At 49.1% G+C, this 20,319-nt stretch overlaps 7 protein-coding genes across 7 annotated transcripts; 6 read left to right on the forward strand and 1 right to left on the reverse strand.

Annotated features, from left to right (window-relative positions):
* Nucleotides 1-1,053: 1,053 nt before the first annotated feature.
* Nucleotides 1,054-2,196, forward strand: N7511_002619 (uncharacterized protein; the record flags this gene model as incomplete). Its single annotated transcript, XM_057125044.1, has 1 exon — nt 1,054-2,196. The coding sequence occupies one exon, from the start codon at nt 1,054-1,056 to the stop codon at nt 2,194-2,196; it is 1,143 nt and encodes a 380-aa protein (XP_056987203.1).
* Nucleotides 2,197-3,331: 1,135 nt separating this feature from the next.
* N7511_002620 (HoxN/HupN/NixA family nickel/cobalt transporter) lies at nt 3,332-4,840 on the forward strand (the record flags this gene model as incomplete). The annotated part of the gene is made up of 3 exons (XM_057125045.1): nt 3,332-3,981; nt 4,034-4,179; nt 4,236-4,840. The coding sequence occupies 3 exons, from the start codon at nt 3,332-3,334 to the stop codon at nt 4,838-4,840; spliced, it is 1,401 nt and encodes a 466-aa protein (XP_056987204.1).
* A 661-nt stretch (nt 4,841-5,501) lies between these two features.
* N7511_002621 (type-X family DNA polymerase) lies at nt 5,502-7,481 on the forward strand (the record flags this gene model as incomplete). The annotated part of the gene is made up of 1 exon (XM_057125046.1): nt 5,502-7,481. The coding sequence occupies one exon, from the start codon at nt 5,502-5,504 to the stop codon at nt 7,479-7,481; it is 1,980 nt and encodes a 659-aa protein (XP_056987205.1).
* A 305-nt stretch (nt 7,482-7,786) lies between these two features.
* N7511_002622 (GFA family protein) lies at nt 7,787-8,335 on the forward strand (the record flags this gene model as incomplete). Its single annotated transcript, XM_057125047.1, has 3 exons — nt 7,787-7,852; nt 7,915-8,077; nt 8,130-8,335. The coding sequence occupies 3 exons, from the start codon at nt 7,787-7,789 to the stop codon at nt 8,333-8,335; spliced, it is 435 nt and encodes a 144-aa protein (XP_056987206.1).
* A 2,531-nt stretch (nt 8,336-10,866) lies between these two features.
* Nucleotides 10,867-12,784, forward strand: N7511_002623 (dicarboxylic amino acid permease agtA; the record flags this gene model as incomplete). The annotated part of the gene is made up of 5 exons (XM_057125048.1): nt 10,867-11,017; nt 11,064-11,121; nt 11,188-11,194; nt 11,253-11,413; nt 11,461-12,784. 5 exons carry the CDS (start codon nt 10,867-10,869, stop codon nt 12,782-12,784), a joined length of 1,701 nt encoding a protein of 566 aa, XP_056987207.1.
* An 854-nt stretch (nt 12,785-13,638) lies between these two features.
* Nucleotides 13,639-17,859, reverse strand: N7511_002624 (Arf family guanine nucleotide exchange factor SYT1; the record flags this gene model as incomplete). The annotated part of the gene is made up of 2 exons (XM_057125049.1): nt 13,639-17,432; nt 17,493-17,859. 2 exons carry the CDS (start codon nt 17,857-17,859, stop codon nt 13,639-13,641), a joined length of 4,161 nt encoding a protein of 1,386 aa, XP_056987208.1.
* A 780-nt stretch (nt 17,860-18,639) lies between these two features.
* On the forward strand, nt 18,640-20,270 carry N7511_002625 (M14 family metallopeptidase; the record flags this gene model as incomplete). Its single annotated transcript, XM_057125050.1, has 2 exons — nt 18,640-19,017; nt 19,068-20,270. 2 exons carry the CDS (start codon nt 18,640-18,642, stop codon nt 20,268-20,270), a joined length of 1,581 nt encoding a protein of 526 aa, XP_056987209.1.
* Between the last annotated feature and the right edge of the window lie 49 nt (nt 20,271-20,319).

A 20,319-nucleotide genomic window follows, 5' to 3' on the forward strand; every position in this document is an offset into this window, starting at 1 on the left:
AGAAAGAGATCTGAGATCAAAAGCGAGGCAAGGAGGTGAAAACCTGATTTGCGCACAGTAGAAAGCCCCGAATGCACTTCGTGAACCACGGCGCTTGGGAGCAGCACCAGCGACGTGGCACCGGTAGAATAGAAAGTTACAGATGCGACTGTAACTCGTTTATGCAGATGGAGCTGTATTGGACGAGGGGTGTGGACTGTAAGGGTCAAAGGGTCTGATTATGCGCAGTGCTTCGCACTGTTGGCCATTATGTTCAGCCTCATGGGTACTGTACATGCACACATACCCCCTTGTGGCACTAAACGAACATGCCTACTTGGGTTAAATCTTAGTGGTGGGACCTTTCTAGTGCAGTTGGGCTGACTGAATATTCATGTATGGGTGCCACCAACAATGGGAAGTCATGCTGAGTGGAGGGGTTTATCGGGACACTGGTCATTTTATGCCTAGGCAAAGTAAACATATGCAGAATGTGCAGTGAGTGTGTAAATTGAGCCAGTGACTGCTTCATTGTATCCGCTGGTAGCTCGGGCTGGTACCTTCTATGCAGGATCCTAGACAGATACGTCCGGAGCTAGACAAGTTGAAGTGATTCTCAGCCTGTCAATGAGAGTCAAAGGTACCGATACTCTGGATAATGGAATCATATCCTTGGATTGAGTGGGGGCCGTCTACAGGACCAATACGCGTGTTGTGATGTCGCATTGTTGGATGTGCTGTGGCATGCATTGGTGCATTAGGGCAGCGATCAATCACGAGATCCCATTGGTCGGCCAGCGCCGCAGCGGTTACAGGTATCAATATCGCGCTGATCGCAGTGAGATGATTGGATGATTTCCTGCGGACTTTGCTAACATTAGCAACACTTAAAATGTGCTAATTTGTGTTTTCCATATTAAGAGGGAACCGATGCGGGGAGTCCTGATGTTGGTGACTCCTGAATTGGCCCTATATCACGGCCTGAGGGCCTGCAATCGCTCTGCACAATTCGGTTTTTCCACGAGGGGTCCATCTTCTGGACCACCTACCTTAAGATCAAACCCAATATTCATCATGGGTGTCATTCGTCTACCTCGTCCAACGGGCATCTATGTCCCCAATTCCCCCCGAACCCTCACCAATGATATGATCTCTCCGCCCCTTTCTCCTGAATTCAGTTTCGACTCTGAGACTATAATCCCCTCCATTCTCCCCGCCATGGAATATATTTCGTGTAAACTTCAACAACGAATGATGCATGTTACTCTTCTGGTGGGCCGCGGCAAGCCCTATCCGACCGGCCAACCCTCCGACCTAATGGTTATCCCCGTCACACCACTCGAGCCCCAATCTTCGCGACTTCTCGAAAGATCACTAGCCAAGGCATCAAGAAAGTTCTCCCTGGGTACCAGCTGGACCGACGCCCTCGGTCGTAGCCAGTACGAGCGAAAGGCAAACGAGTGTCTGGTTAAACAATCCATCCTCCAAAATGAAGTTGTCTTCAGCCAGGAAGGCCTGACCCTACTCAACATGGATCGCATTTATACATTTAAACGACGGATGTGTATCCTTTCGAGCAGACCATTCTCGCGCTCGGATCAGCCATCCATGACTTCCTGCATCCAGCTACTTCATCGCATCGTCGAAGATTATCAAGGTCGACCATTCAGCAAGGCCTTCTTTGACTGCTTCTATGAACAACTACATATCCCCGATGAGCAGCTGGCGGCTATTGCAACTGCATATAAGAGCATGTACAAGAAAGACGCCATCATCATTCCATCAGTTCCTGAGCCTGAGCGTATCCCCGAACGTCTGCCCATGCGCATCAAAATCCAACAAGTTCAAGCTGTCAAGATTGAGCAAGCTCCTAAGGTCAAAGTTATCGAAATTGAACAGACCCCCAAGATCAATGCTGTCAAGGCTGAGCCGCTTCCCAAGGTGAAGGCAATCAAAGCCGATCGACCCCGTGAGCATGTGAAGAGTGCTCGTGAATATGCCAAGAAGTCGCCTGTCATTCACACTGTTCGTGGTCGGAGACAGCCGCCGCCTTCAAAAATGAAATATCAGACGAGACGTGGACCGAAAACCCCCTTGTCGGCCTCCGATGTCACACCCATCACGAGAAATGAATGGAACATGATTAGCAAGGACGTTCGTCAACAGCCCAAAGTGACCAAGTGGATTCCGTCTCCAACTGTTATAGCTGTCGCTTGAATATGAACAGGCTTTCGCAAATGTTCAAGCACTTCTCTTTTGTGTTCAATTCTTGACACATCCACATCTGATGGCTCACCGGCCTGCACAGCTTGGCTGGGATGGTTGAACGAGGCTTTGAAGCTCAGAAGAGGATTCTTCTAGCATGTGTCGCTGGATCGCCTCTATGCTTCTTGCTCGTCTCAAATCATACGTGCTGAATCGTCCGAGCCATCTGGCAGAGAGCAGATGGACCAATGATCACACAAGCCATCTCCCTTCGGTACTATGAAGGATATCCAATATGGTGATGATGGTATGATACTCCGAACTTTCATAATTCTAATGAATGGGCTGTTCTCGGAAGATTGCCAAAGTGCCAGAATTCTATTCGTTGTCTATAATTCACAATCAATACATTTTAATCAACTCAACCAATCGGAGTGTTTAAACCCATGATCATACAAGTATACTGTACAGATCCAGTTGAGATTCCACCCGGATAAACTCACAAGCATCAGATCCCCACAGCCCTATGCAAAATTCGAATCTCAACGGAGACGAACGGGACTTTCAAGGTAATTTGCCGAGCGGCCATCACAGACCCGCTCAAATGCGGCCGGCAAACAACAGGCCAATCACAAGCACGGCCGAGGCCATCGAGTGGGTGTCAAATATCGGCATCGGAGAGGAGGGATTAGCACATTGCAACGCAGGCCATGAATAATAACGAGTCGACTATCAGTCGGGGCTCTCCGCTCCTCCGCTGCCCCGCCATATCACGTGCGGGGTCCGACAACTTTGCAGAGTTCGAACTTCTGTTTTTCTGTAAGTGAACTGGTGAAGTTGAGTCTGGGTCGGAGATTCCATAGTTTCCGAGGTGCTTGTGGAAACCTATCACGGACCTGTTTACTGCCATATTTTGTTGAAGCCTCTAGCAAGTAGACTGGCGCACTTGGCAACCAATCGGCCTTGGCGGGAAAGACGGCCGATAAAGGGAAAGTTTTCTCCATTCTGCAGGTCGACAGCAGGGATATATCTGCCCCTCTTCTGTGAATTCTTTTGGGGTGAGCTGCGTGCCATTATATAGGTCACGAAAGTTCACACCAGGAAAGTACCACTATTTTCAGTGACTACTGGAGATAGCATACCAACCATGTCTTCTTTCGAGGCACCTGCAGACTCACAGAGTCTAGACAGCGACCGGAAATGGAGTCTGCAGCCTCTTCTTCGCCATGCTGAGCGATCACACAGCAAAATACCCGGCATTAGAAAGATTCCTCTTCGGGCTATCGGAATCATCGCGTTCATCGCCTTGTTGAATATCATTGTCTGGGTTGCAGCTGCGATTGTATTGAGCTACCATCCATCGCTCGTGTCCACTGCGGCCTTGGCCTATTCTCTTGGATTGAGACATGCCTTCGACGCAGACCATATCTCTGCCATCGATCTCATGACCAGAAGACTGTTGGCAACTGGACAGAAGCCCGTTACTGTAGGAACTTTCTTCTCACTGGGACATTCAACAATTGTCATCATTACCTCTATCGTTGTTGCTGCGACGGCTGCTGCTGTCTCCTCGCGGTTTGACAGCTTCAGTACTATCGGTGGCATCATTGGTAGCTCTGTCAGTGCCGCGTTCTTGATTCTGCTTGGTATCATGAATGCGTACATCTTGTTCAAATTGATCAAGCAGATGCAGAAGGTTTTCAATCTTCCTGAAGATCAACAAGATGAGGCCTGGAAGATTGAGGGCGGTGGAATTCTCTTTTCAGTATTGAAAAAGATGTTTAAATTGATTGACAGGTATGTTTTATGCAGTATACCTCACACACGCGAAATACTAACCATTTCGTAGACCCTGGAAGATGTACCCTCTTGGAATCCTATTCGGTCTGGGTTTTGATACCTCGTCCGAGATCGCGCTCCTTGGAATTTCCTCCATTGAAGCCGCAAAGGGAACTTCATTCTGGGTGATTCTTATCCTCCCAGCCCTTTTCACTGGTAAGTTGGAACATTTTTTCAATGCCCAGAACTATTGGTGCTAACTAGATTCCTAGCTGGAATGTGTCTCCTTGACACAATTGACGGAGCTCTCATGTTCTCGCTCTACATCCAGCCTGCGGCAAACTTCCTCCCAGCGAAGCCATCAAGCACTTCTGATGCAGCTTCCGCGACGAGCGATGATGACGAGCTCCCGCAGTCCCGCAACAACCACCGCGACCCGGTTGCCTTCCTTTACTACTCAATCGTGCTCACAACGCTTACTGTCATTGTCGCAATCGTGATCGGTGTCATTCAACTGCTCACTTTGATTTTGAATGTCACTGATGCCACAGGCAAGTTCTGGGACGGAGTCCAGGTTGCCGGCGACTACTATGACGCTATTGGTGGCGGAATTTGTGGTTGCTTCATAATATTTGGTGGTTTGAGTGTTCTCATTTATAAGCCCTGGCGCAGGTGGATGGATCAGCGCCATGGCAAGAATTCTGTTAACGACGAGGAGAGGTATCGGGATGAGGATCCTGGTAACTACGGTGCTATTATCACTGAGACGGTCGGTGACGCTCCAAGCAAGAGCACCGAGGTTGTTGGAAAGGGAACTCCAGCTCAAGTTAATGAGAGAGAGACCGATGAGCCAAGACTTGAGGCGCATATCGTCTGATACGCCTTGGCTCTCACTTTTCATTTGCTGGTTATAGAATGGTTTCTCAGCGAAGGTCACAAGCAGACAAGCACCTTGAGACAGAACCCTTGAATTTTTTTGAAGGTTTCTATAGAATGATTGTAGATTAATTCTACGATTCTATATATTTTCCTCACCCAACTTCTACCTCTCCTTTTGGCCTTTTTTTTGCACATTTATAGTGGCCTCGGTATCATTACTAAATCGGATAGAGGGCCTCTCTTGTATAGCTCTCCGCAGACACGATCTTCAGTGAACTAAGGTTTGGATAGGGTACCCATCTTTGAACAATATGTATGAATTTTTGTTATTGCGACGGCGCATTCTTTCAAAATCGCGTATAAAAGTATTCTGCCTCAGGCAGGAATCAGGTGACGTCAATATAACTTTCGGGCAATCAACTCTCAGACTCGACACCCCTTGATATCTTCAATCCCCCGAGATATATTAACACATTAAAAACTGTGCTTTGAAGGTTACCGGGCCAAAAATCCTCTTTGATCTACTCTCAGGCATGAGCATCATGTCTGCTTTAGAGAAGGAACAGCCTGGAATTAATGACTAGCCCTGAACCAAAAGAAGCCCGCAAATAAAATGGTTGAAATGGACATATACAACAAGTATAGCTGAAAGCACCACTATGATCCAAGATCAAGACTCGTCCGCGGACGCCAAGACGAAGCCTGGTTCTCTATTCTCATCGTTGCCCTTGTTTTTCATTCTTCCAACGAACTTGTCTTTAGAGGCTTTAGACAAGGCAGAAGAACGATTGATGAAGCATGGCGGTAAAATCACGTATGAGATTTCTGAAGCCAAAATTATTCTTGGAACGGTTGGCCGTCCAAAACGTGCTGCGCTTGAATTACGCTCTCGAGGGGTCTGGACTGAGGAAGTTACTCCAGCGTCCAGTTCTGCCCCGAAATCTGCCGATACAATCCCCGAGCCTCCCAAAAAGCGTCAAAAGAAAGAAGAGACGCATGGTGGGGAAAACACACCAATCGAAATCATCGACCTTAGTACTGGGTCCGAGAGTGAAGAAGCTAAACCTCAAAATCACCATGTCCCGGCACCCTACCTAGCGAAACAGGAAGAGGTCGACGAGAAGACACTCACGGTTCTCAAGCTGGAATGGATGGATGCATCCATACAGGCTGGGAAGTGTATACCTCAAGATTCTTTCACAGTATATCGAGGACGAAAGATACCTACTCCCACCACAGGAAATATAAAAAAGTCCTGGGAAGCAAAGTCAAATCAAATCATTGAACGTGCAAAGAGAGATACTGGACTCCCATCTTCATCTACTCAAACACCTGGGCGCCACCACGCAAGACATGCCAAAGAACCATCGGGTACATCCTCCAGCCAGCTTTCTCCACCAAAACTTTACCGACAGACAACCTCCGAGAATGACGAGAAGGAGCCCCTTCCTCCTAAGCCGGATTGGGTCCGAGACCATATTCTCTTCGCGTGTCTGCGGTCTGCTCCCTTGCATCCGCCAAATAAAGAATTCATTTCACAACTGGTCAAAATTCGTCGCATTCGGGAACTCACGCTCGACCAGATTGGTGTTCGAGCTTATAGCACCTCTATCGCATCTCTAGCAGCATATCCACATGTGATACGTCGAGGAGATGAGATCTTGGCCTTGCCCGGGTGCGATGTGAAGATTGCGAATCTTTTTACTCAATGGCAACAGCATGGTGGATGTGAACATACCGATGACGATGGAAATGTCTCAGCAGCCGATGCTTTAGACTCAGATCCTGTGCTGTGCGTTCTGAATTTATTCTATCAGATCTGGGGCGTCGGTGCGAAGACCGCACGGGAGTTCTATTACCACCGAGGCTGGCGTGATCTTGATGATATCGTTGAGCATGGATGGAGCTCACTTTCTCGCGTACAGCAGATTGGACTCAAGTACTATGACGAGTTCCAAGAAGGTGTCTCGCGCGCCGACTCCGAATCCATTGCTAATATTATTCGAGATCATGCCAATCGCGTTCGACCCAAAGGGGATGGCAAAGTTGAGTGCGTTATCGTTGGCGGATACCGTCGTGGAAAGGAACAAAGCGGAGATGTGGATGTTATCTTGACTCACCGCGATGATACTGTGACAAAGAATCTGATTGTTGATGTTGTCGCTAGTCTTGAGAAAGACCAGTACATTACACACACTCTCGCGTTACATCTCACTTCATCACATCGAGAGCAACAGACTTTACCCTTGCATGTCGAAGGATCGAGGAATTTTGATACATTGGACAAGGCACTTGTTGTCTGGCAAGTTCCACACTTCAGCCCAGACTTGATAGAGGGGCAAAGAAAAAAGAACCCGAATCATCACCGTCGTGTTGACATCATTATCTCACCATGGCGCACTGTCGGCTGTGCTGTGCTAGGTTGGTCTGGTGATACAACCTTCCAGCGAGATCTGCGACGGTATGCGAAGAAAGCCCACTCTTGGAAATTTGACTCAAGTGGTGTACGAGCTCGTGATTCGAATGGACAGGTAGTAGATCTCGAATATGGAGGAGAGACATGGGAACAGCGTGAGAGGCTTGTTATGGAGCGTATTGGTATAGGCTGGAGAGCACCTCAGGAAAGATGCTCAGGATAGGTAGTTAAATTTTTGGGGCTGAGCTCTTTTCTTTGGATAGCATCACACTGTTGCGACTCAATTCCCAAAACCAAGTCCACTTTCATCCATCGCTTTGTAATTCCAGCAAGGCCGTCCTACTAGAATTTGTCATCGTTGAGGTTGGAATGTTTCGAGGATTTGTTGGGGCTGTTTGATGAGTCATGGCCTAACAAAGTTAGTCAACTTAACTAACTTAACCTGGAAGTTAACTATAAAGAAAAAGGCAGTCAGCTTATGTGTCTTCAAGTCAGTCTCCCTTCTACCGCGAATTTTATTCTACCAATATGGCTGTCGGCGGCTGTTCCTGCGGCCAGATCCGAATTGAATATAGTGGTCAGCCTATAGCGACGGTAAGTATAACTCAAGAGTTGTCAAGTTGTGGTTAACCCAAACTAAGCTGAGATGCCACTAGGGATTATGCCACTGCCTCGATTGTCGCAAAATTACTGGATCCCCCTATTCTTATAGCTTGATCATCAAGACTAATGAGTTGAAAGTCTCTGGGAATCCTAAAGAGCTCCCGAAAAAATCGGATAGTGGAAATAACATCAAGAACTATTTCTGCCCGGACTGTGGTGTGTATTGGAAGATTGAGATTTTCGTGAAGTCATCTAACATAAGAACTAGGTACACCGCTTTTTGGAAGGCAAATAAGTGACGCAGAACCTAACGGAGAACCTGACGGAGTGACAGTCCTCCGAGCGGGAATCTTAGATGATGTTGGAATCCTGGATGAACGGAAGCCCGACCTGGAGATTTACACAATAAGCCGACTAAAGTGGGTTACTCCCGTCGAGGGTGCTCATCAATTTAGCGGCATGTTTTCACAGTGATTTAGAGATGCGAAGGAGTGACAAGTACTACAGAGACTCTATTGGCACTAGAGATTCTTGGTCCGGGGGTAGATGAAGCGGGTATATAGTCTATCATAACAAGACTGAGAGAACATGCTAAGGCCGGGACATTCAGACACGCGCACTAGGGTCAAAAGCCTCGGTTAGTCCTAGATAGCCAGGGCAAGTGAGAAGACTTTCAAGCAATCCCTTGGCACCATTGATAGATTGTAATAAGCTCTATCTTCAAATATTGCTGTCTTCGGTGTATATTCTGACATATCGCTCTAAGCGTCAGCGTCAAAGTTTATTAAACGCTAGAATGTTCAGCAATGACCATATCATTGCCTTGTATCTCTAGCTTGATTATAACGACATACTTCTGGTCATTTCGAATCGATGAAGACCTGCACCATCGGCTACTCAAAAGGCTGTTATTCGTAAGCAAACGACCCCGCTGTGGTCGAGTCTCGTCTTATAGATGTTAATCGTTGATCTCTCTAACTCAAAGACACTCGCCTCAATATCTGATCTACGGTTAAGCAAAGCCTGGTAAGTGCAGGTGGAATAAAATGTTTGGAACGCTTCATTCATTTTAAGACTTTATTTTGTAGTGTTCAGTGCTTCGTGGTTCAAACTACAAATTTTGACTCTTGTTCGATCAATCTGCTCGTATTTGGCTACCCATTCAGATGTCAGGTCGCCTGGATGAAGTAGATGCAAGATCATCTCCTGTGTTGCTTTTCATCGCTATTATCATAGTAGATTTTCTCTATTGTAGATGGATATCGTTGAGGCCCATAGTAGGGTTTGAGGAAATTTTCTCGGCCACCAAGTGCATTTGAGACGGTTTTTCTTCTCAAGTTTTTGTGGAAGTCAAAGCATTCATTGGTCATTGGGGCCAGTATTTAGGCAAGATATTTCGTTGCCAGAATGTCGTCGGCAAATAGAGAATTACGAACCGTGATGCCAATTAGGGTCGACCGAGTCACGTTACTCTAGAATGAAGCAGACTGTGGACCTTACCTGTAAGTATGTAATGTTTCAGGAGTTCTTCACTTCATCCCTGTGTACCAAGGATAACACCAAAGCCCTAACTGTAATAGAAGATGATCTGGGAGCGAACCGCATGACACATGAGCTGTCAGGAGCAGACAATCCTGAATTAATTGAGTCGATTGACTGACTAACTGAGGCAAATCCCATTTACCCCAGACTCAGTCTTCCCCAGCTGTTATATTTCTGTTAGTAATACCCCGCGTCCATCTCAAAACCTTGCAGTAGCTTTGGAGTCACTTCGGCGTTTGCAATCGCCACTCCTCGATTCCTTCCAGAAAATTCCCAACCTCCCCCTGTCCAGATATTTCTATTCAAGTGAACCAGACGCGCGCAGACCACAGGGCCAAGAGAGATAAGTCATGATACGCGGGCACTTTCACCCAGTTCCTCAACGGTGATTGGCTCGAACAACGGCTGGTCAGCCTTGGCGCAGGCGCCCAGACTCTGGTTAGGCTTAGTGAGTGCCTGCCAAGCCTGATCCCGCCTTGGCCATCGCCTCGGTCTACTGGAAACCGCTTCGAACAGCCCCCTTTTGGGTGAAGGAAGTAGGGTCTGGCTGCAAGTCATCACCTGATTGACCGGGTGGCTGAGTCAAGGATGGTGGCGGGCGTTTTTTTTTTCTCATGGCTTGGTGGGACCACGGTTGGAAAGGCATTATATTGAGGTTAGTCTGATATTTTCAACCTAGTCTTGACATTAGGAAATTGTTGACTGGCTACATCTGCCACACATATAGAACGGCAAGTCAAACGCACCTACCAGTAGATAAGTTATGGATACTTCCGATGCAAAGCGCATTTCACCCCGCAGACTCTAAGCCTCCGGGGGCTTGGCGCCAATGTCTCCGCTTGGTGTAGTATTCCTCTTATCAACAAGCTTTGACAGTGGGAAATTAGACATGTCTATCATTCTCTCCTTACTGTATACAGTAGTCAGCTCTGTATACAGTAATAAGCTGTCCCAGATGTGCGTCTAGCCCAGCATGAAAGATGTAGAGCCTCAATCGAGGCTATGTTTGATTTCACGTGGTAGAGACACAGCCCTAGTTTGCCCTGTCACCCGAACACGAGCCTATTAAGTGCCTCGGCGATTGAAACCTTACAGAGCACATAAGCTAGAGACTGCCAAGCTACACTCTTGCGACCCTGCACGGCATCGCCGACTCCGCACGATGTTTACGGTACGGTAAAATTGTACCCCATAAAAAGAGCAATGAAAAGGCTTGGCTTCTCTCGTGCCTTATCTTATTTGATTTTGTTGCCCCATGCCCAGTAGATGAACAGGGTTTTGGTCCTATTTCTTATCTGTGTGCCCGGGTGCATTTCTTGGCTGTCGCGTACATAAGGACTGAGCCCCCCGGTCAGATTTCCCTCAGATTGTTTGCTCGATCTTACACATCACCTCTGAGGTCTCACTTTTACAAGTGACCCCTTTCTCGCATTAGATCCCGCCCCAAAGGCGTTGCAAACAAGATGGAGCCTCTCAAGTCTGAGGGTTTCACGGAAACTGGCATCACAAAGCAAATCAGTGGCGAGGATGTTGAGGTCCAACGTGGAGGCTTGGGTGATCCCAATCACGTTGAGCTGCAGCGTGCGCTGAAGGCGAGACACATTACTATGATTGGTATGTTTAGTTTTGATCCGGGGAAAGTAAATACTGACCACCACAGCCATCGGAGGTGCCATTGGTACTGGATTGATTATCGGAACTGGAGAAGCTCTTGCAAAGTAAGTGACTCTGTGCTCTGTCGATTTCTTTTGGGGAAAATAGGAAACTAATGAGACGCTTTCTAGGGCTGGCGTAAGTCTCAATTGTCTCAAGCCACTCGTGATACCTTCGTTAACTTGATTTATTACAGCCTGGCTCAATTCTAATCGCTTACGCCTGGGTTGGTTTCATCGTATACTTGGTCATGTGTGCTTTGGGAGAAATGGCTGCATGGCTTCCCTTGCCCTCTGGCTTTACTGGCTACGCTATTCGATTCGTGGATCCTGCGCTTGGCTTCACCTTGGGTTGGACGTACGTATTGACTGAAACTCCGAAGACACTTGACTGACCATATGTAGATACTGGTTTAAATACATCATCCTTTCGCCGAATCAAATGACAGCCGGAGCGTTGGTCATATCATACTGGATACCGTCAGAAAAGGTCAACCCTGGAGTATGGATTACAATCTTCCTGATTCTGGTCGTGGCTATCAATTACTTCGGTGTTAAATTCTTTGGAGAATTCGAGTTCTGGCTTTCCTCGTTCAAGGTCATCGTCATTCTCGGAATTATTCTCATGTCGTTCATCCTCATGCTGGGTGGTGGACCTACTCATGACCGAACTGGTTTCCGCTACTGGAAGAGCCCAGGCGCATTCAACCACTATATCATGGAAGGACCAACAGGTCAATTCCTGGCCTTCTGGTCGACAATGGTCTCAGCAACCTTTGCTTACCTCGGTACCGAACTGGTTGGAGTGACCGTTGGCGAAGCCCAAAACCCTCGCAAGACCATCCCTCGCGCTATCAAGTTGACCTTCTACCGAATCCTGGTCTTCTACGTGGTTAGTGTGCTCCTCGTCGGCACTCTCGTTCCCTACAACTCCGATCTTCTCGCATTCGCAACCTCCGGCAAAGTCAGCGGCCAAGCAGCCGCCTCGCCCTTCGTCGTCGCCATCAAACTAGCCAAGGTCCCAGTCCTGGACCACATCCTGAACGCCTGTATTCTACTCTTCGTCTTCTCAGCGGCCAACTCCGACCTCTATATCGCCACCCGTACCATCTACGGTCTCGCCCGTGAAAACAAAGCCCCCAAGATCTTTGCCCGCACCGATCGTCGCGGTGTCCCCGTTCCCGCCCTCGCAATCTCCTCGTTCATCGCCCTGCTCGCCTACATGAATGTCTCCAGTGACTCAAAGACAATCTTCAAGTACTTTGTCAACCTGGTCACCATCTTCGGTCTCCTAACCTGGATCTCGATTCTGGTCACCCACATCTACTTCGTGCGTGCCCGCAAGGCACAGGGCATCCCCGAAGAAAGCCTCGCATACAAGGCGCCCTTCGGTGCTGCTGGCTCCTACTTTGCCCTCGCTTTCTGTATTCTCATTGCTTTCACGAAGAACTATGATGTCTTTGTGCACAATCCCAAGAAATACGGTAACTTCGACTATAAGAACTTCATCACGGCCTACCTTGGTATTCCGCTCTACTTGATTCTCATCTTCGGCTACAAGTTCGTGACCAAGTGCAAGGGTGTCACTCCCGAGACTGCTGATCTGTTCACTGGAAAGGATGAGATTGATCGTGAGGAGGCAGCTTATCTTGCTGCGAAGGAGGCTGAGGCTGAGAAGCACGCTGATGCTGGCTGGTTTTACCAGAAGTTCGTCTCATGGCTGTTCTAATGTTGTGCGGAGATATTGAATGTTTTTTTTTTGCGTTGTGAAAATGGCCTGGCTTTCCATCCCGTTGCTTTTATCTCCTGGGCTTGGACATTCCTGTGATGCGTACAATTATGTATAGATCAGGGTTGATGATAATGACTTGTGATACCACTTCCCATTTCCGTAGAGATTAAGACGTGAAGACACGACGATCCCGCTAGGTCGGTTCCGGGTCGGACTATAGGGAGTGACTATCCTATACAGGACGGGAGCTGAAACAAAGTATCTACTTCATGCCTTCGAGAGTCTCTTCTGTACCATTGATAGGATTAGGGCTGTTTGGTAGAACTGGTAACTTCTACAGGGCAACGAGACATCTAGACGTTCATAAATAAAGAGATTGATTAGTGAGTATTCCTACTTCGAAAACGAATATTTCGAATCATGATCAATCATAAATCGCTTTTGTCTAAGAATATTGACGCTCTCAAAAGCAAAAAAAATGGTAGGACTAACCTAGGCGACGGCCATATCGAGCAGCCAGCCTATCCTTTAACTAATCCAGTCCGATAACCATAGCCCAATTGCAATGCAAAAAGTTCAAAAACGCAGACAGAAACATAGGCACAGGCGCAGAGAGATGCTCGCCAAAAGTTCTAAACCCAGACCGAACAGGTAACCGATCACGAAAACCGAAATGTCAGACGTCAACGTTAATGCAAGTGCGATAGAACATATTCACCAGAGGAAGAGAAAGAGCAAAAAGAGCAGAAATGAGAGGTAGGAAGGGGGTATAATAATCGTCAAGCAGAAGATCAAATCAGATGGTTTGGATGTACAAGAGAAGTAAAGGTGAGGTCGGCGGGAGGGTGGGTTTAAGCGCCTACGGTTTGTTCACGTAGGTTCTCTGACGAAGGAGTGTCCATGATTCGCTCGTTCAGTGAGGTTGAAGATTGGGAATGGGAGCTGCCCGGTTGTGGCGCGGAAAGGTAGCCCTTGTTGGGAATGGTTGTGGGTGACACGGGGCTACTGTCGGACTCTGTGTCGGGAATTGAGAAAGAGGTTATCACTTGAGAAGCTGGGCGCCCGATATCTTCTTCGGGTTGCTCTTCGCGTGCGTCTTTGAAATCGTTCTCATCATTGGTTTGCAAACTGAGACCGGTGGTGGTGCTCATGCTACGCAGGGAGTGTGGGCGTTCTGGGCTGCGCTCCGATATCAGCGACTCGCCGCTGCCAAGGATGGGTTCCGACGTTCTAGGCTCCTCATGAGGAGTAGGCTTTCGCAGCTTGAGACGCTCTTCAGGCGGTATGTTTTGCCATTCGGACCCGAATGTGACAATGGATGCCTTCTTTCCGTGGACAGTGAAGCTTGGGGCCTTGCGAGAGAGAACTTCGCCGTCACCAGAGGTTTGGCTTTCATCCTCCTGGCCAATGCTGGACACTGAGCCCCGGTTCTTCTTTGAATGGGAGTGGTGTCTGTGGGCATGAGAGTCACGTAACGTGCGGTGAAGGCTACGACGGACACGGCTCGATCTGTCGCCTGGAGTTGTATCCGTAGAACCCTCGGCTGGTTTCTCGGGGGTTGCAGTGGGCGCCACAGCATCATCCTCCTTGCGTGTATTCGGTGAACCACTCACGTCCAATAAACCAGCTTCCCTGAGGAGGCGCTCTTCGGTATCGTCAAAGCTGACAGGAGCAGTGAGTTTGGAAGCTCGCGACGCGAGACTAGCACCATCCCACTTGCTTCCACGACTAAGAACAGAAGCCTCCCGCTCAAGCTGAATGGTAGTAGGATCGGGAGAGTATGACTTGGCGCGTTCGGGAAGAGTAATGATAGAGCGACGACGACCAATGCGAGCAACATCGCCTGAAGTAGTCGATCCAGGAATACTTGGACGACGCAATTCTTCATTGGAGGGTTTGATGAGCAGTCCTGTGTCCGGTGTCTGGTCCGTAGGAATGACAGGATGCTCGGATGGGTCACGACTCGATGCGGTATGCAGAATGCTGCCAGCTCTCTCCACACTCGGCTCAGACTTTACAGATGGCCCGGAAAGGGACGCCATGCGTGCTGCATCAGACTGCGATGTCTCGGCAATGGATGATCCCACTATACTCGCTGCCTCTTCGTCTTCTCCTAGATCTCTGAGAAGGACTTGGCGGTAGCACTTGTTTCGCCAGATGTCTTGTCGCACCCATTTCAGTTTGGCGGACAGCCGGCCTGCAGCCATGATGACACCTTCTCTTGCCCGAGCGTGAACCGGAGTGAGAATTTGCAGATGCCGTGCATTTTGCAAAAGATCTTCCAGCTGCTTTTGTGAGACGAACAACTTTTCATTTGCTTCACGAATCTTGAGGCTCATCAACTCTCGTCGTGCCGCAATGAACCCAGCAACGATATCGGTATCAATGCTAGGAGAATCAGGCTCCAGATCGCCCGTCTGGGATAGTTCTGAGGACACAGAATCCAACCGTTGGCTTCTGCGATAGCGCTGGCCCTCGTAATTGGTGGCAATCATTCCCTTCGTGCGCACGCCGGTTGTCCTGAACGCTGCGGCATAATTGAGGTGCGCAAGCCAATCATTCATTTCAGGCTCACTCTGGGCAAGGAATGTCTCTTCCAACGCGTTGTGCCGAACGAACATGAATGCATGTTTATGCTTTTTGTAGCTCGAATCCAAAAGGGCCACAGCATCATTAGTCGACATGATGCCATCGGGCTTGAAGTCAGAAAGAGGCGGTCTGAACACGAGGGTTCCGCGGCGTCCATTCTTCACATAAGCCTCGTGTTGTGCCATGAGGGAACGAACCCACTGGACATTTCTAAAGAAGTAAAGTTGTGAGAAGGTGAGAATCGCGCCCCATTCTTGCCATGGCGATCTTGCCCGCTTCTTTTTGGGGTCCTTCCTCCAGAGGATTCCAACTTTAGCGACCTTGATATCAACCAAGCCGGGGTTGGAGTCCAGGGGATTGTCCAAACTAGATGGCATGAACGCATCGGGTCGAGATCGTAGAGAGATAATCTGCAAGATACCAGACTTGGTAAAAGCCTGGTGAAGGTTGTCCATATCTGGTGGGCCAGCGGTACCGAAATGATCGTATGTATCATCAAGATCCATAACATCCTTCAAACTCGGCCTAAGTGTTTCGAGTTTCCCATCCAAGATGAGGGTATAAGGATCGACAGGCTCTCGGCTGATCCGGCCGAGGTTTTCAGAACTGGTGGTTTTGAACAAAGCACGGCGAGGCTTCGCAAGGTGGCGATCACGAAGATTGGCGTCTTCAACATGAATGAATGGAGTATAAGAAATATTCTCATAGAAACACTCCAAGATGTCTTCGGCGATTCCTTCGCCACGACAATTCTTGACGTAGTCGGGCTTCTGCATCTTGCGTTTGTTGTTTTTGTTGAACACATCGGTGTGTAGAATTAGGATAGAAAATGCAATAAAGTATGCTTTATCAGGAGACACGAAAATACCAGGATTGCATTCGTGATAGCGGTCAGCAAATGCCTGCAGAAATCGATCAATCTGCTGAGTCTCTTTAGGAAGCTCAACTTCCATTAAAAGTTTTCGAATTGCCATGTCAATGGGATCACCAAAATACGAGAAGCCTCTCATGTACTTCCGCAGGCTGACTTTGTAGAACTCCTCATCCGATTGAGCAAGAACGCCGGCAATCATGCCGCGCGGAAGACACATTTCCAGTCGACTAAGATATGTCGCTGCGGTATCTGTCTCTTCTCGCTTGGGGACCGGAAATGATTCTGGTTTCGATACAGGCGTAGATGAGCCACCAGGAGAGCCTCGGGGTGCTGGAGGTGATGAATTCTGTCTCAATCGCTGTGTGATATTGAACATATCCCCAAAGCTTTTGCGGCCACTTGTCGACGTTGAGGTGCGCCCCGAAGATGCCAGATAGGTTGATGGAGTCAAGTCATCCTGGTTCTCGGCCAGCGATCCCATGGTAGACGACCGTCCTCGGTTCTTGAAGGATGAATTTGATCGGACGGAGCGGGCTGAATTGGTCGAATCATTTCGGAACAAGGGCGGTACGCTCGAGGCAGGAGCCAGCTGTACCGTGGATCGAGATGGTGACGGTAGAGGTGATATTTGATCCTGATTATCCGAATGCTCGGACTTTGGTGTATCTACCGGAGGGAATCTTGGTCCATCATCCGTCACTTGAGTCGATTGCGGGATTTTTGGAGGAAGAGGGAATAGAGGGCTTCGAGTTCGTTTCAAACGTGGCATACGGAATCGCTTTGTTGCTGTTGCACCCGGTGCATCGCGCGGGGAATTGGTTCGCGTCACTGTTTGGTCTCCATAGCTCTGATCTGACCGAGAGGACTCGGAGAAGCGAGGATCGATCACTGACGAGCGCTGTGAGTCGCTGTGATGATCCCGGTTCCCCCGAGACGTTGTTGACAGCCGCCCGGGCTCTTCCGGGATACTCTGGGCCGTTGCGAGAGCGGAGTCGGCAGCCTGAGAGTCGGCGGATCCCTGACCCCTCCGACGAGACTTGCCACTAGGTAGTTCCGTCGAAGACCGGGGCAACTCTTCCATAGATTGTTTGCGGGACGATGGAAGGAAGTTGAGCTTGGATCGTTGTTTCACAGGCTGGTCGAGCTCGTGGCTTGTCGGTGCGGTAGTAATGATCGTGGGAGCTGTGCCAAGACGAATGTCAGTTCTTCTGCATTAGTAGCATTGTTGATCAGTTGTCTTACGCGGTAGGGAAGGCACTGGCGGAGCATCTTGGCCCGCCTTGGTATAAGTCTTGGAGAGTTGGGGATCGGAGGCATGGCGGAGTCTCATGAAGCTGAATCGATTGCGGCGCAAGCTCGAAGTGTCCCCCGAGGAGGGACCAGCGAAGTTCGAATGAGGTAACCCCTCCCCCTCTGGTGCCTGACGACCCCGCGAAGGCGGGCCTGGTGTATTGATGGCGGGAGATCGAGGGATAGACTCCGATAATCTGGGTTCGGTGGCTGGAGGGAGCGGACGGGGTAGGTGTTCACTGCGACGGGACTGGTCTTCGATGGTGCTCTGTCGCTTGGAGCTACCATCAGCCACCAGTCTGAGGCCTTTCCAATGCATGGTCAAGTGTGTGACAGATTCGAAGACACATGAATCTCTAGATGGAGGACATGGTAAGCCCCGAACGTGAGGATCTGGAGGGTCTGAGGATCTGGTGGAGAGGGTCGTCAGCTCGCAAAAAGGGGAATGCGGGTAGGGAGGACCGACGTTCTAGATCCGTTGCTACTCCAGAACGCCACTTTTGGTGTTTTTCTTGTTTTTTTTTTCCTGATTTGCAGGATAAACTGAGGGAACAATCCAGAAAATAATCCCTAAGTTGGTATGAGGGGTAAGGCAGATAGATTTTAGGCAAAAGTCCAAGACTCCAAGACTCCAAGATATGATACCAAGATACCAAGCGACCTGACGCGACCTGAGCGCAGAGATAAAGAACAAAGTAGGGTTCAAGGGCATATAAACTTGGTCAAGTCATGTATGAAATATACAGACAGGGTGTGAATCATGAATCGTGAATCGTGAATAGTGCGTGAATAGCTTATAGATCTGTACTGTATGTAAGTTTCCGGATCTGGTCACTGACGTCGAGCATGTCATCCCCCGGATCTTTACTTTTCCTCTCGACTCGACTTGTGAGATACAAGGAATGGTGATCTGTGATCTGTGAACTGTGATTGTCGTGAACTGTCGTCTCTCGATATTATCCTCAACATCCAACGTCAAACTCGAAATGTCTCTTTAGCTATACTCTCATATCGCCTATCTCCCCTTCCCCTCCCTTCTCCGGACTCGAGCCACCGGCCTGTTTTCTCTCGACACACACACACACCACCCCCCCTCAATATGCGTCTTCTACTATCTCTCGTGGTAGTTGCAACCATCTGTCCGCTTATATCCGCGGTGCCCGCAGGTTCAAGTGTCACTCCACCACCGCCCCTCCAGCCTGTCCACCTCATTACTCATTCCGACCCACGCCGCCCATGGACGCGAGTGCGCGATTGGGTTATTGGTTCGATCTGGGGGATTGATCGCAAGCATTGTTCAAAGGATTCATCGCCGCCGGCAAACATCTACGCTCGATATGGCAGCGACGTAGTACTTCGGTTTAACTTGCGTCAGCCGGATGAGGCAGCCGCATTGTCATCCGCGTCGCAAGTGCTGTTCTTGGATATTTGGGCCATCACTTCAGAATTCGTGGATATTAGACTCGCAGAGGATATGGTAAGCTGGACTGCGAATCCCAATTGGTTCTCAAATTAATCGCTCTGTAGATACCCTCATTGCTCGACCTCCTCCCTACCACTCTCCGAACCTCCTACACTCCCCTCATAGATAACCTCGCCGAGAAGATCTACGCAACATATCCCGATAGCAACCGTCATGATGCGGATTTCGGGTCTGGGACTATGTCATCGGGGCCAAAGACATCCACCATCGGGGATCTATTTTTCGAAGAATACCAGCCATTATCGGTCATTACGCAATGGATGCGCTTGATGGCGTCAATGTTTTCCTCGCACGCGAAGATGACTAGTATTGGCGTTTCCTACGAGGGCCGCGAGATTCCAGCCCTGCGACTTGGCACGTCTGAAACAGAGTCCAACCCCGGGCCCCGCAAGACGATCGTCATCATGGGTGGCACCCACGCCAGAGAATGGATCAGCACATCCACAGTGACATACGTGGCATACAGCCTCATCACTCATTACGGATACTCCCCTGCCGTAACACGCTTGTTGCACGAGTACGACTGGATTCTAATCCCCACCCTCAACCCAGACGGATACGTCTACTCGTGGGAATCAGATCGTCTGTGGCGCAAGAACCGCCAACCAACTGGCCTACCATTGTGTCCCGGTGTGGACTTGGATCGAACGTGGGACTTTGAGTGGGATGGCGAGTCAACTCATTCAAACCCCTGCTCCGAGAACTACGCCGGAGCAGAGCCATTTGAAGCGCGGGAATCGGATCGTCTGGCGCAGTGGGCGCAAAATGAGACAGCTCACGGCCGCGCTGACATCGTCGGATTCATTGACCTGCACTCTTATTCTCAGCAGATCCTCTATCCGTACTCATACAGCTGCTCATCGGTACCTCCCACCCTGGAGAGTCTAGAGGAACTCGCCTTGGGTCTCGCCAAGTCTATTCGCCAGACCTCGCACGAGTTATATGACGTTACTTCGGCATGCGAGGGGATCTTAACCAATGGTGCAGCTGCTGGTGTCACTTCCGGTGGTAGTGCTCTGGACTGGTTCTACCATAAACTGCATGCCAAGTACTCTTATCAGATCAAACTTCGGGACCGGGGTAGCTATGGGTTCCTTTTGCCCTCAGAGCATATCGTTCCTACCGGAAAGGAAATCTTTAATTCGCTTTTGACCTTTGGAAAGTTCTTATGGGGTGAGGAAGTATCAGAGGCTTCCTTTGAGGATCTCATGACGGGTAGTCAAATGCCCCTGACAGATCAGGTATAAGTTAAGTTTGATTGTGGAAGCGTCCCTTTTTCATGACTGCATGTGGAAC

This window comes from Penicillium nucicola (genome assembly GCF_028828085.1).
Source record: "Penicillium nucicola strain IBT 29836 chromosome Unknown utg000002l, whole genome shotgun sequence".
Lineage (NCBI taxonomy): Eukaryota > Fungi > Ascomycota > Eurotiomycetes > Eurotiales > Aspergillaceae > Penicillium > Penicillium nucicola.